This window comes from Aulonocara stuartgranti, assembly GCF_965226115.1.
Source record: "Aulonocara stuartgranti genome assembly, chromosome: 19".
Taxonomy (NCBI): Eukaryota; Metazoa; Chordata; class Actinopteri; order Cichliformes; family Cichlidae; genus Aulonocara; species Aulonocara stuartgranti.
Window position 1 is genome coordinate 10015731 of NC_138955.1, and position 13897 is coordinate 10029627.

The window sequence follows — 13897 nt, forward strand, 5'->3', positions numbered from 1 at the left end:
TGGTTGATTGGGTACAAGTGTAAATATTTTTGCTGCTGGAACACATTTCCACTGACTATAACCTGAGACCGACAGGCGATTACGCTTGCACAGAATCCACAGCGGCGAGGGCGCCTAGCAAAAACAGCAGCAAACCACAACTAATTATCAAAAGACTTTTCATCAGGTGATCCAGCCTATTTGATCAACACCTGAAGCTACACAAGCAGCGCTGGCTCTGGGTAATTGAGCCCGCATTATCATGCCAGAGCAAGGGATTATCGCTGAGCAAAATGCTGCCTGGAAGCCAAAAATGAATCTCTTATATGGTTTGTGTAAACAAGTTATTTCAGTCAGACGGAAGGCCTTTCCCTCTCCTCTCTTTGTCCATGCAAATGGTGGCCACAGATTTCCCGGGTGTGGTCAGGCTGGGGAGCCACCAGGTGATGAAGGAGGAGTGAAATTTGTTACAGAACAAATATGGCCTCTAGTGAGTGGCCATCATTTGAATCCTTATTTGATTGCCAATGTAAAGTACACACTAAGTCCCTTTTTGTCTTTCCTAAACAAATGGCCTCCTGACACAGAGCGAGGGATGAGGGATGTGTATATCCCAGCATTAGTTGGGTGTACTTGTATGCTTGTGTGTGTAATTTGGCTTTCATTTTCATAAACCTTTCCTTTTTTAACAGCCTTCATCCATCTGGAGAGAAGCGTGTCAGTGACACAACTACACAAAAAAGACCAACTAAATAAATCCACTAACAGCGATACCAGTGACAGAAATAAAAACAGACAAAAATAGCGTAACAGTGAAAATGTGCAAACCTGGAAAGTTGCTGCGATTTACATTTTGGAACACACATTTTATTTTCACAGTCTTTGAGGAAACTGAAAAATGTTGCACAGGGAATATTTTAGCATTTCCTAGTGCCTGTTAAAACTTGACATTGCTCCTAACAGGAACTAAATAACAGAATTCCCAGTGGCCAGGATTAAATCCACCAAAACTGCTTCCGTTTATGCAACTTAGATGTCACCTAAGTCACGAATAGCTATAACTAGAATAAAAAAAACCCTGTGTTACTGACGTAAGAGATTGTACGATAAACACTTTTACCTGCTGTAACAAAAGGACGCTATAGCACATGTTGTGGTTGTCAGGGGTTTGAGATTTGGATTAATCTAGCACAGTCTGTAAGATAAGTAGGTTTAACAGTAGTTTAACAGTATACTGTTCTTTCTTGCTTTGATTCTGAATCATTAGTTTTTATTCATCTCTGGCTCTCTTCCACATTGTGTCTTTTGTCCTGACTCCCTCTGCTCACCCCTTACCGGTCGCGGCAGACGGCTGCCCCACCCTAAACCTGGTTCATGTTTCTTCCACTTAAAAGGGAGTTTTTCCTTCCCACTGTTGCCAAATGTTTCCTCATAGTTGATCGTATGATTTTGAGGGTTTTCTTTCTAGTATTATTGGGTCTTTACCTTTCATTATAAAGCACCTTGAGGCAACTCTTGTTGGGATTTGGCACTATATAAATAGAATTGAGGATTAGATATATGTGTATTTTCCTTTATAAATGCAATGCAAGTAGGTCAGTTTAGGATCAAAACTAAAAACAGAAGACAGCAGCTGGCCTTGACAATGTCTCTTTACCTCCTTACTATATCTCCATCAAAAGCTCACTAATAATCTTGGACTATCTTTCCTTTATAAGCTATAAAACTTAATTTCCCTTCAGAGATCCCAGTTATGCATGTTTCCAAAAATGCCAAATATTCCTTTAACCTCTTCCTTTCACCGTCGCATTTCATACATGATCTGGATCATCATAATCGTATCTGCTCTTCTTCACACTACCACGAATGTATACATATTTTTTGCATGGGTGGTCCCAGCTGGATTCAACCCCACATCCCTCAACCCTACAGTGTTAGTTCCAGGCATTAGTCACTCATCTTCAGTATTTCCACCGTTCTCATGTAATGCATGGACCCTTTTAATATAACCATGGCCGCGCTTTGGGTCCCGACCCAGTCTCTGGATACCACACTAGCAAAGAATGCTAGAGAATAGAGTCTTTTTGTTTGCCTCCAGACGGAAACACTTAACACATGCTCGCGCTGCTGCACCCACATGCAAAAAAAGAAAGAAGTGCAGACTGTAAGGCAATACACAACCAAGTGTTAGTGAGTGTAGTTCACACGGTCACACACTTATGAGCACAGCTACAGGATTTCATGCTATATTTCAGAGATGGCAAATGTAAAATTTTAACAGATATAACTCTTAATTCGTGTTAAGCATTCACGTGCATCTCCTTGTATATGAAATTAAATACTATAGGTGCAGCTATTGTGTCCAGGCTTGTGTCTTTCTTCAGCTTAGTCACTGAGCTCAACTTTAGAGCTCAGGTTTCCTCCCTCACCGCCTCAAAGAGGGAGAGAGAGAGTGAGAGAGAGGTCTGGTGTTGGCCCTGTTCTGCCATGAGCTGACGGGAGAAGTTTATTTTTAATAATAATTCTACAACAGTGGGGCCTAACACTATTTATATAAATTATAACTAAGTGGTTTGGCCTGTAGGTAATCCTCAAAGTGCTACTGGGGAGTGATTACATACTCAGCAAAAATATACTGTTAATGATAATTGGTCGACAAGGAAGTGGATCTTCCGTATTCAGTGATTCTGCGGCACGTCTCGACTTTGTTAGATGAGATCACACTCAAACAGCACTCAAAAGCTTATGTTGATATTGTAAACGCCACGCTTTATGTCAACCATTTTATGTGCCAAAAGAATTCTCTGGAAATTCGTACAAGGTTAGTCCCGCAGGACACACCCAAAAAGTAGGCAAAGAAGCGTTAAATGTCACACTGTCAGCATGCGTATGGGGTGAAGAGGGCATGGCTACTGTAACAGCATAAGTGTGTGTGTTGAACTCCAGCCAACTGAGGATTTCTAACTGTCACTAGCCAGCCTCTTGCCTTGCGCTCACTCACACCTTGCAGCAGATCAACTTTATATCCGCAGTAAAGCTGTCGGCTCATCGTAAACAGAGCGAGTGGCAAACACTTTCTCCTACGCCTGCTCTATCTCACAGACCTTTGACAGGGCAGGCAGACGAGGAGGGAGCATGGCAGGATGGCTGTCTTTAGTTAGTCTACTCGTATCCTGTACGAGATACAGCGTATAATAAGGTATGTTCAGTGGTTTGCTGCACGATATTTTTGGAGGCTGACAGACACATCAGCCATTTTTAAGGAAGCCAAACTGTAATGCTCACATCCTTATAGCCACCAAACCACATAACTTTTGGTTACATTTAAATAAAGCAGCATGTTTGGAAGAAATGTCACTCACAGCATAGCTGACTACATACTTTTCTCCCTGATATGCTGTTAGTATGACAGCAACAGTAGCTTTTCCTAAGAATTAAAGACATAAAAAGCATAGCATACCTATGGACACAACAGCATAAGCAAACACCAAGTTTTTGGTGGCCAACTTAAAGTTTTGCCTTGATGTCACAGTACATTTTATTGTTCTAGGTTGTTGTAATAAAGATGCATTCATTGAGTTTGTGCTTGACTTTTGCCCCTCAAGGAACTATTAAAAAGAAATGAATTTAATAAGCATAGGCAAATAATGGCACTATCAACCTTTGTGTTTTTCATGTGCAGGAAAACAGAAAGACTCATGAGTGGCTTCCCGTGTTATTTTGAATCACTACTGAGGATAACCTACCCTTCACTCTGGAAAATTGTCCGGAAGCAGTGACCCAGGCTCTTGTAGCTGGTGGGGTCAGTGGTGCCTCTTTGGATCTGAAACCTGCAACAAGAAATTTCTGATTAAAAATTCAGTTACTTTAAATATTATGATCATCAGCTCCATCAACTTATGTTAACTCTGCATAGGGACTGTTATCATAGCTAGATGTTGGTTTCTTTTAATTTCTATCCTCATTTCCTGTGTAGGCTATACTCCGACATGGCTTCAAAAGCACAAATTTGAGCTTGTTTTCCCTCTATTTTCTTCCCTCTCTTTTTTCCCTCCTCCACTATGATGAGAGGCTCCTTCCACTCAGTGCAGGAGAGAACTTAAACATTTATTTAACCCAACTGATCCAATTAACCACGCAACACACCAGGACCAGGCCTTTTGCACAAAGCATTTCAGGTACTAACATGCCAGCAAGCCTATAGTAACAGCTCTTGAGTTACGTGTAAATTTTTAATACGATGGAGCCAGTCGAGTGACTTTTTGTTGTACAGCAAACATGCAGGTACCTCTCTAATAAAGTCTGGTGAGCTGTGTGTAAATCTTGAAAGAATGAATAGAAATCATGCTTGTTAGTGGTAAAGAGCTTCAGGTACTCATTTAAGACTCCTCATTTAACACCACTGTATGCCTTGGAATTAGAGAAAACATGATGAAATAACTAACGTCTTATATGTGAAATGACATGATGACAACTGTGTTTAACAAGATGACAAAATCTAACTTGAAGATCTTAAATAACATTAGCAATTCTGAGGAGCGAAGCAGGAGACACGAGTAAAAAAAGCAGGCAGTAATGGGACAAGAGAAAGATTCCCTCCTCATATGGCTTCAACTTCTAGGTCACAAGGTCAGCAGTAAGTCGTCCACGCGGGTGCCTGATGGGGCCATAAAGAGCCCCCAGGTTCCAGTGGAGGGGAAGTTTAGTGGGGTGAGCGGCCTTTCATATCACTAACAGATTAACATCTTAGAGGGGTGTCCCTCAAATCCTATTTGGTGGATTCCCAAATAGCTTGTAACTGGTTCCTGAAAACTAGTAAAAACAGGATAATAAATAGATGTCTGACACCATATTAAAGACAAGAAGAAAAGAAGGACTCAAGGTATGAGATGATGGTGAAACAGGGGGTACTGGGAGGAGGCAAAGACCAAGAAGATTTAAGACCACAGGGGCTTGTAAACAAATTCAAATCTGGCTTAATTAGAGTCATATGATGAAGGGGTCAAGGATGGAAGGCACTCTGTCCTCAGTCTCCCCCTGTCTCCTTTGCTTGCCCTACTTCGACCCGAACTGGCCCTAAGAGAGTGAGGTTGGCAATGCCGTGGTCCAGTTCCAGCCCCCTGACTCCACTCGTAACCCCGGGGTCACCTCATTTCCTCATGGCCCTCTTCTACCCTGTCATAAAAGCCAGGGACCAAGCAGAAAGGCCCAGGGAGTAGAAGATAATAGGGATGAATATAAGAACTTATGGCAGCAGGGGAACTGTCAGGCCCCTGGCTAGGAAACTGCTTGTGTTGCTTTTCACAGCAACCAGTTGTAGAAAACAAGACCCAAAGCTTCAGTTGGTTGTGAGTGGATGTCCTGTTTGGGGGGATTTGTGCAGACAAAAAGCTCTAGTTTCTGTTAACACGGCCTCAGTGAATACAAAGATATACTGGTTGGCTGAAGAAGAGCAAAAGATATCCTTTATATTGCTCTGGCAGATTTGCTTGGCCTTGGAGTCAGCCCTGCAAGTCATAAACTCTACAGACGGAAGACCCAAGGAAAACCCTGGGGCTTCTTTAAAACACACTGCTTGGAGCATCTTCTTCAATCATCAGTGAAAGCTAATGGAGATACAGTATACCAAGAGGTGATGAAATCTGCAAGTTCATCAAGGCTCCCCCATTTGTTCTTCACCCACATCCTACTCTCTCTGTACTTGTGCTTTATAGGCCCAGAGCTACCCGGGAGAGGGTGAAGGCGAGGGCAGGTTGGTGATTCTGCAAACGAGACAAGCACTCTTGTTTAAATAATACGAAAGACCTCGTCCACCTGACCTCCAATACCTATAAAAGCACAAATGTCAGGCATCCACAAAGATGTCAAAAAGGTAAAGGAATGTGCAGTAGAAGGCTAGAGCCCCATTCTTTGTATTTTTATGGATAGCAGAGGAGTGTTTCAGGGCTTAGCAAGGCTATGCCCGCTCCCAGACCCTTGTGGTAATGGGCTTGAATGGGCCACCGACAAAATGGGCTGTCATCTCATAGATGGTGAGATGTGGAGGTGAACCTACAGACTGTGTTAAAAAAAAAAAAAGCCTATAGGAAGGGGGTTGCTAGGTTGATTCAAGCGCATAGGTTTGACTGGGCAGATTTAAAAGCCTTTCTTAAGAGATATGGATATTCCCTTAAAAGAAATTAATAGCTGGATGAGTTTGATGACTTGCTATTTATTTAAAAACTCTTATTTATAGCTGTTCAGACAGACTGACATTTAATTAAAACACTAAGTAGAGAAGTAATGACCTAATCTACAACAGGCAGTTACCTATACCTATCTATTATACTGTAGTATTTCATATAGTGCAATTTTCCCCAAGTATGAATGTTTTATGATTTATGTGTTTTGCTGCGTATTTGGACTGGTTGCTACAGTGAGAGCCTTGATCTGCCCATGCCTTCTCTCTTGGAATGCCAAGTGCTTTGACAAAAAAGGAGAGAAACAAAAAATATGATTGAAGAAAAAGAAGAAGTGAATCACAAGGGGGAGGAATGAAAGTTGAGCAATTTCTCATGTTAGATCTGAAGTACATAAGACAATCCAGAAGGAAACATAAAGGGGAAGTCTATTTTTTACAACCAGACAGTTAATTTTAATGAGCAGGATCATAAAGATGGTAAAAGTCCATTGCATTGGTACATGAGGTTACGACCACATTTCCGACATAAATGGTCCAACATGGCAAATTCCTTCAATTGTGACTTTAGCCATACAGTCTTGCATCAGGGTAAAGAGCCAAAATAAAAGGCTCCCGTCTTATTGTTTTGACAACGGAGATGACTTAGTCCCACAGAGTAAATAGTGTGTTCGATTTAAAAAGCACCATAAATTAAGGTGTATCACACTTAAGTTTGATTTCAACTCATCTATGCCCTGTCCATAAAGAAATGAGCAAAGAAAAAATTGATATATTAAATCTATAATAAAACTGTTACAGGAAAAACTGAGAATAGGAGCAGAAGGGATATAAAGACAAACCTTTGGAGAACAGAATAGAAAAAATATTAAAGGGGAAGAAGATGTGAGATGGGAGCTCAAGGGAAGTGATAAACTTTTGGTGCTTGCAACACGGCAGGCTGCCAGAGTTTGATCTGGACCAGGCCAGGTTAGGTTTCACCAGCACCCACTGGATCTGGGAAATCCCAAATTATACATGCAGTCTGGATATCAGAAAAAAAGTTAGTCTGGTTGTTAAAGGGGCTACAAAATCCTTCTGTCATTCTGGATTCTCTCTCACACTGATAAAACTGGTTCCTCTGAATCCCAGTGGTGATGTTGGGACTGTTTCGCTAGTCCAGATGTCTGCTCATATGCTGTGACCCTTGTGACCTGAGATCAGGCAGTGTTACTGGAGAAGAGCAAGAAAAAAAGCTGCATAAAACACCATGAGGCAGGGCCAGTCTAAGACTGGGACCTCAAATGCTTTGAGCATTACAAACTTCTGCTTGACTAAGAGATAACTCTGTGTTAGAGTGGACTGTGGCAAATTTAGAACGTGACTGCTGCAGAAGTGGATCAGATAGGTGGAAAAAATGAGCAGTCTTACCACCATTTCCAGAAAACGATTGCATAACAGGAAGGATTTCTTGGGTGTTTAATCTAGAGTCTTTTAAACTCTGCCAACTGCTGTTAGCTGAAATTATGGCGCTATGGTGCAGTTTTAATTATGGCATCATATAAAAGTAAAAGTAAAACAGTAAAACCTCTTTTGCAGGTTCTTCAAGTACAAATTAAGAACAAAGAAAAAAAACTCAGGTTACTATAACTCAATATTATTTTTTTTTATCATGGCTAAAACTAGACCAACTCTCTTTTTCGATAATTAAGGTACTAGTCTTTCGATTGATTATCTCATCAGTCATAGAGTAGTCCAGGAGAGGACAGTAGAAGCCACGGTTGGGAACTTCTGCAATATTGTTTAGACTCCCATGAGCTACCAACATGACATGTCTCAGCCTTGGCTCAGGTCTCGACTGAATTTGCCAATAATCATACTTAACCTCCTAGGACCTGACATTACATTTTGGGTTATTTAGACCAAAATACTAAATTTTACACAATAAGGGCCTGATATCCACTTACGAGGACATTATACTGCTACTGTTCTATGAAAATTTTAAACGAATATCCTCATATGTGGCTCTTATTTTTCTTAAAAACAAAAATAAGGTAAAAAAAAAAATCTGGTAATTCTTTGTTTTTACATTCATCGGGCCCCAATATGCCGAAATATCAAAGAGAAATTAAAAATGCATGCGGTGGAAGAGTTCGGGTCTTAGGAGGTTAAACTACAGAGGCCTTGTTTCAAGAAATTCAGTCATCTTGCTGTTACATTCTTCATTTGTTTAAACATTTGTGTCATGATGTTTTAGGGTGTAGATGCCAGTTTGTCTCAGGGCTTGTAATATTGTTATTTAAAGACTTACTGATCAGAAAGTTGTTGAAAAAGAGTCACCCAGCCACGTGTGGATAAAGAAGAATACTGTTACCTTTCTCTGTTGCTTTTCTTTCAACTTTCTTTTCATCACATATATCTCTTAAACTCTTTCTTGGACAAACTGCTATCTGCCCTTATCTGGTATCACTGACTAAGAAGTAAGCATAACGCTTTGTGCAAGTGCAGGCCACAGTAATTTTTACTGGACGCCATCCAGATCTTTTAGCTTAAATCCAGTTATTTTAAGAGCTTGAGTGACATGAAGAATTATGGATCTAGTCAGTGATGCAGACCTATGAAAGTTACAACCAAATCATGCCAAGGTTTTTAAATAAGTCTGGAATGCTTGAGCAGTGACTTCTTCTCACCCACAGGCCAGATCACTTTCAGAGCAATGTCAACTACATATTACACACCGTTGTGTAGTCCGGTGCAGTAAACATGCTTGGCTCTATCTGCCTAAACACTGCATGAAAAAATGGGAACAAACTTATACCTACGCTTTAGGCACTAGTACGAAATATCAATTTAATTGGATTTAAAAGATTTAATGACTGAAAGAAAAGAGGCAATCTAGAGAGTAAAGAAACTGCCAAACAACTACGAGTTGTTCCAAAGCAACAACAATTTGTGCTGAGCTTGAAATGTTGTGTAAGAGCGACTCCAATGTGGGAATAGCTTCTCGCGGGAGGCTGGAACTTTAGTAATAAATAAAGGATGCACAGACATGTATGTCTGAGTTTTGAAATGGTGCGGCAGGGGGGCAGCCGTGTGGTTGCAGCACAGTGAGGGTGTAGTGAAATCAAAGCCCTCTATGTTTTTACTCTGTAATTAGTGCACTGGAATGTGAACCTCTTCACTGATAATGAATACAGGTGCTCAACTACAAACACTGACAGGCCATATGCTCTTTACATGCACCTCTATAACACAAACTTCTATAATAATCCATATGACTGTTAGCTATAGCTCAAACAGCTGTGTGTAACTCTAGTAACATCTGTCACAGCTGTAAAACTATGGGTGTGGTTTTTAAGGGCTTTTTTATGGTTGAAAGTCAGGTTAAAATAAGTGGGTAGTAACATCTTTCAGACATGCATGCCTTTCTGTTAATCCAACCAAAATGTAACATGTCAGCGGTTTGTCGAAATTTCCATTTAATCCACAATAGCCGTCAACCTAAATGGATTGTTTCTGTAACACTTCCAAAAAAAAGTCTGAATGAATACAGTCATATTGATGTAGGATGATTTTACATCATCCTACATGATGGTGAGTACCAATAAGGACCAATAAGGACGCCAAAGAACTTGATGATCTAACTCTAGACTTCATTCAGAAGAGTATGGTTTGAAACCAAGAAGAAATGTAGCTTTCTGGACAACAACACAAACAAAAGTTCTTGGGTTGCAAACTGGTGCAACGCCAAGAGCGCAACTGTTGTGCCTTCAGATGAATATGAGAAAACCAGGCAACCAAACAGGATGACAAACAGACTGTAAGGATCATACAATATAAGCTATTTTTCTGTGATGTTTTGGCATGTTTGAATAAACCCGTGAAAAACACTGATGTAAAAGTCACCAATGTCACGATGACACAAATCTGGCTTGACTAAGCAGTGACTTGCCTGAAAAGAGATGGAACATTTCAGTTCTTAGTTCTTTGATATTTTAAACGTTTTTCATTAAAACTGCTCAACAGAAGGAAGGGTATATTCAGGGATATGTCACTGTTTTTCACTGAACTATTTTTGGACTTATTGATGGCGTCATCTTGGGAGAGCTGCCCACATATAACGCAAGAGCTGACAAACTTATTTGAAGGTGAAGTTGCACTTAAAGGAAGGTTAGAGGAAGGATCATGAGCCTTGTATTGTATTGCTTAAACTCCTTTTGATTTTTTAATGAATTTTATTTTTCACTGTGCAATACAATAAAGTCACAATGGAGCAACAGTTACAAAAAATCAAAAATAACACAAAATCACCATCAAAAAGTCAAACACCCATCATATAAAAGACAGAAGGATCTCATAATGTTTCAAAAGCAATTTAAAAAAAAGATTTTTTACTCTATTTTTGCAGCATCTGCAGAAAGTTTAGTATAGTACTGCACAGGTTTTGGAAAAACTGTGGTTATGATGAACAGAGGTATAAGTTAGGCACATTAAAACACTTGGTAGGAGAAAGATTATGGTTACGGTTAACAAAACCACAAATGTTAATTGCAGGTCTGTGACAAAATGAACTGTCAGCATAAACGTGGGATGTATTGACCGATGCACCTCCTCAACCCACCGCACCCCTACTTTCTGCCTTTCTACATCGTTCGCATTTCAGTCAGGACCGCTTTAGCGAAAGAAAATTATTATTTCCATTTGCAGTAATTTATATTTGGTGGTTCTGTGCTGTTCTAGTAGTCTCTACCCACCCTTTAAAGTGCATCAATGGAAAAAAAGCCTGAAGCAGGAAAACCAGCAGTACAGCTCTCTAGGTTACAGAGGAGAGGAGGCATTAATGCCAACCTATATACACAGATACACAGGATGAAAAGAAAGAGTTGGTATGAAGGTGGGCTGCAAAGCTGCTTGCAGAGAAAGCAGTGAAGACAGACTAAAGTAGAGCATTGCGATTGCGGGGCGATCGTGGCTCAAGAGTTGGAAGTTCGCCTTGTAATCGGAAGGTTGCCGGTTTGACCCCTGGCTTGGACAGTCTCGGTCGTTGTGTCCTTGGGCAAGACACTTCATCCGTTGCCTACTGGTGGTGGTCAGAGGGCCCGGTGGCGCCAGCGTCTGGCAGCCTCGCCTCTGTCAGTGCGCCCCAGGGTGGCTGTGGCTACAATGTAGTTTGCCATCACGAATGTATGTGTGTGAATGGGTGGATGACTGGTTGTGTAAAGCGCTTTGGGGTCCTTAGGGACTAGTAAAGCACTATACAAATACAGGCCATTTACCATTTTTACCACTGCCATTTGAGTATACAGAATAGCATTAGTTATTATTAGCATTAGTAATACTATTCTACAATACCAGATGAACTATGATTGCTAGCTTAGCTTGACTTTGAGGATTGCCTCAACCTGTGCTATGCTCAATATGAGTAAAAATAATCAACATAATCATATAAATAATTATTCATAGTGTGTTATTAGGATGGCAGACTTGGTAAGTACAACAGTCTAATGAACCATATTACAAACACTTATGTTGAACTGCATTTTTCACCATTGAGAAATGCAAGCGAGCGTGACTAGGCTATGACTATTCATATTGTAGTCCTGCCAAATATGCAGTTCTGCTCTGCCCATGAAAAGAATTGCTCTCTGCCTTTTGAACTGGACTCACAACTAACTCACTCAAGCAATGCACTGACTAAGTTGAGTTTATCCTGCATTCGCCCGGCATGTGTCTAGCTTTACATGTTGAGCGAAGCCTTGCCCTGCGGACTGAGAGCGCTGGGGGGGATTAGAAGCCAGCTTGACTACCGCTGACCTGCCTTTCCTTTACAAGGAAAGATCAGCTATCAGACTGCTACTGCTTTGTGCCCTGCTGTTTGAGGGTTGTGTCAGGGATTCCTCCTTAAGTGCACAGGGGTTCACCAAACAGTTGGGGGCAAACAGACGTGGAGGGAGGAGGCCTGAAACCTCTCACTATCCTTAGTGCTGTCACATGTTGCCCAAAAAGCCTGGATGTCATCTGTCAAAGCCCTCATCAAAGAGCACTTTCAAGCTCAGCAAGTTTCATGCGTGCTGTGACCAAATGAAGGTAGTGTTTCCATGGATACTGCCCCAATTGAGGGCTAGTACCAGGTTTTTCTAATCAGGCTTGAAACAAGCTACTGGCAGGCTTAGTGGTTTGCAGTGACAGCCATGTCATACAACACAATTTACAGAATTGCACAATTCAATACAAATCTTCTAAAATGTACAACAGGGATCTAAAACAAAACATTATATAATCGCTCAACTAACTACAAATTCAGAAGAAAAGATGCAAGTTTAAACAATAGATTCCACATGATATTGATGAAGTAGTTATGTAATAAGGTTTATATTAACAACCGTAGTGGTTAAACAACAACAGGTTAACTGAGACGTTTGCTGAAAAACTGAAACCACAGAAGAATGCAAAAACACGAGAAAGCGTTTGTATTTAAAAGGTTAAAAAGTTGAATGAAGCACAGTTAGAGGACAAAGAAAGAGACTTAGAGGAACAAACAAGGAATACGTAAGGAGAGGATACAAAAAACTAGAATGGCAAAAAGGCAGAATTGGTGCAGAGGGCGACAAGATAGAAAGAAGGAGTGGCTCCGTCAGAGCGATTGCTTAAAAAATATGGGGCCTTATTAAAACAAACACATCCGATCATGTATGCACTGTAGAAGCAAAAATAGCTTCCCTGTGACACAAGCTGCTTAGGCAGACACAGACATGAGGAAGGTGTGGTTTCATTCTCTGGAAGGAAGCACAGCATAAGGGTTGATGGGAAGCTGTTTCAGATGTGTGTGTGAGTATGTTTGCGCATGCATGTTTATAAGGGTGGAGCTCCATGTAACAGGATCTCAACATGAAGGGAAATGCGGGCTCATTGAGACTCTCTAATGAGAGGGGGAACCTGATCAGATTCAGATGGGGTGCCCCGAGCGCACAGCCCCCCTACAGAAAGTGCCGCCCGACACCCTTTGTTACCTCCAAGTGAGCTGAGAACAGCCCATGAACCATGTAACTAGGTGGTTTCCAGGTTAATGAAAAGCTGTAACTCCGGTCCCACTGTCTCTCTCGGCTAGAGTGACGACTGCCCTCCCCTTCCCATGTCGTATCACCCCCCCCCCCCCCCACCCCCTTCTTCACCTCCACATTCCTGCCCATGTCCATGACGGGAGTATCAGGGTCAAGGGCAATTAACTTTGCTTTGTGCGAAGTATGCTTTATTTATATCTGAGGCTTTTTATTATCCAGAGGAGTGCACAATATAAGAAAAGTCAAAACCTCTGAGTGGTATATTTTGAATTAAATTATCTGAAATTGTATGACAATTAACAGAAATGTGCATTATATTACCAAAAGGGCAATTCACACTAAATTCACTTTGCAGTTAAGAATTTTTTTTATCAAGACATAACCTCTACTGATTCATTTGCTGCACAAAAATATAAAATGCTGTCTTGTGCCCAAGAAACTGTATGTTTAACTCTCTTTTAACGATGAAAGCGGTTGTAAGTCAAACTGATGGCAGGTGGGCTCAGCAGGAGTCCCTCAGATGTAAGATAGATGTACTTGTTAGCAAAGGTGAGTAACAGGAGTCATGGCTTGACTGGTCAGTAAACACACCACAGAGAGTTAAAGTGCAGCAACAAAGGCAAAAATACACACTGTGAGTCATCTGACAAGACTTTTACTTTTGCCCATATTTAAAGCAATGTCGAATGTGCTTTAATGA

General features: G+C 41.0%; 1 protein-coding gene across 2 annotated transcripts in view; it reads right to left on the reverse strand.

Annotated features, from left to right (window-relative positions):
- slc25a21 (solute carrier family 25 member 21) overlaps window positions 1–13897 on the reverse strand; it is an 86223-nt gene that overhangs the window by 13142 nt on the left and 59184 nt on the right. For both annotated transcript variants that reach the window (XM_082516122.1, XM_082516121.1), the window contains exon 4: window positions 3726–3809. In XM_082516122.1, the coding sequence (XP_082372248.1) occupies window positions 3726–3809 (84 nt within the window). The remainder of the gene's footprint in view (window positions 1–3725; window positions 3810–13897) is intronic.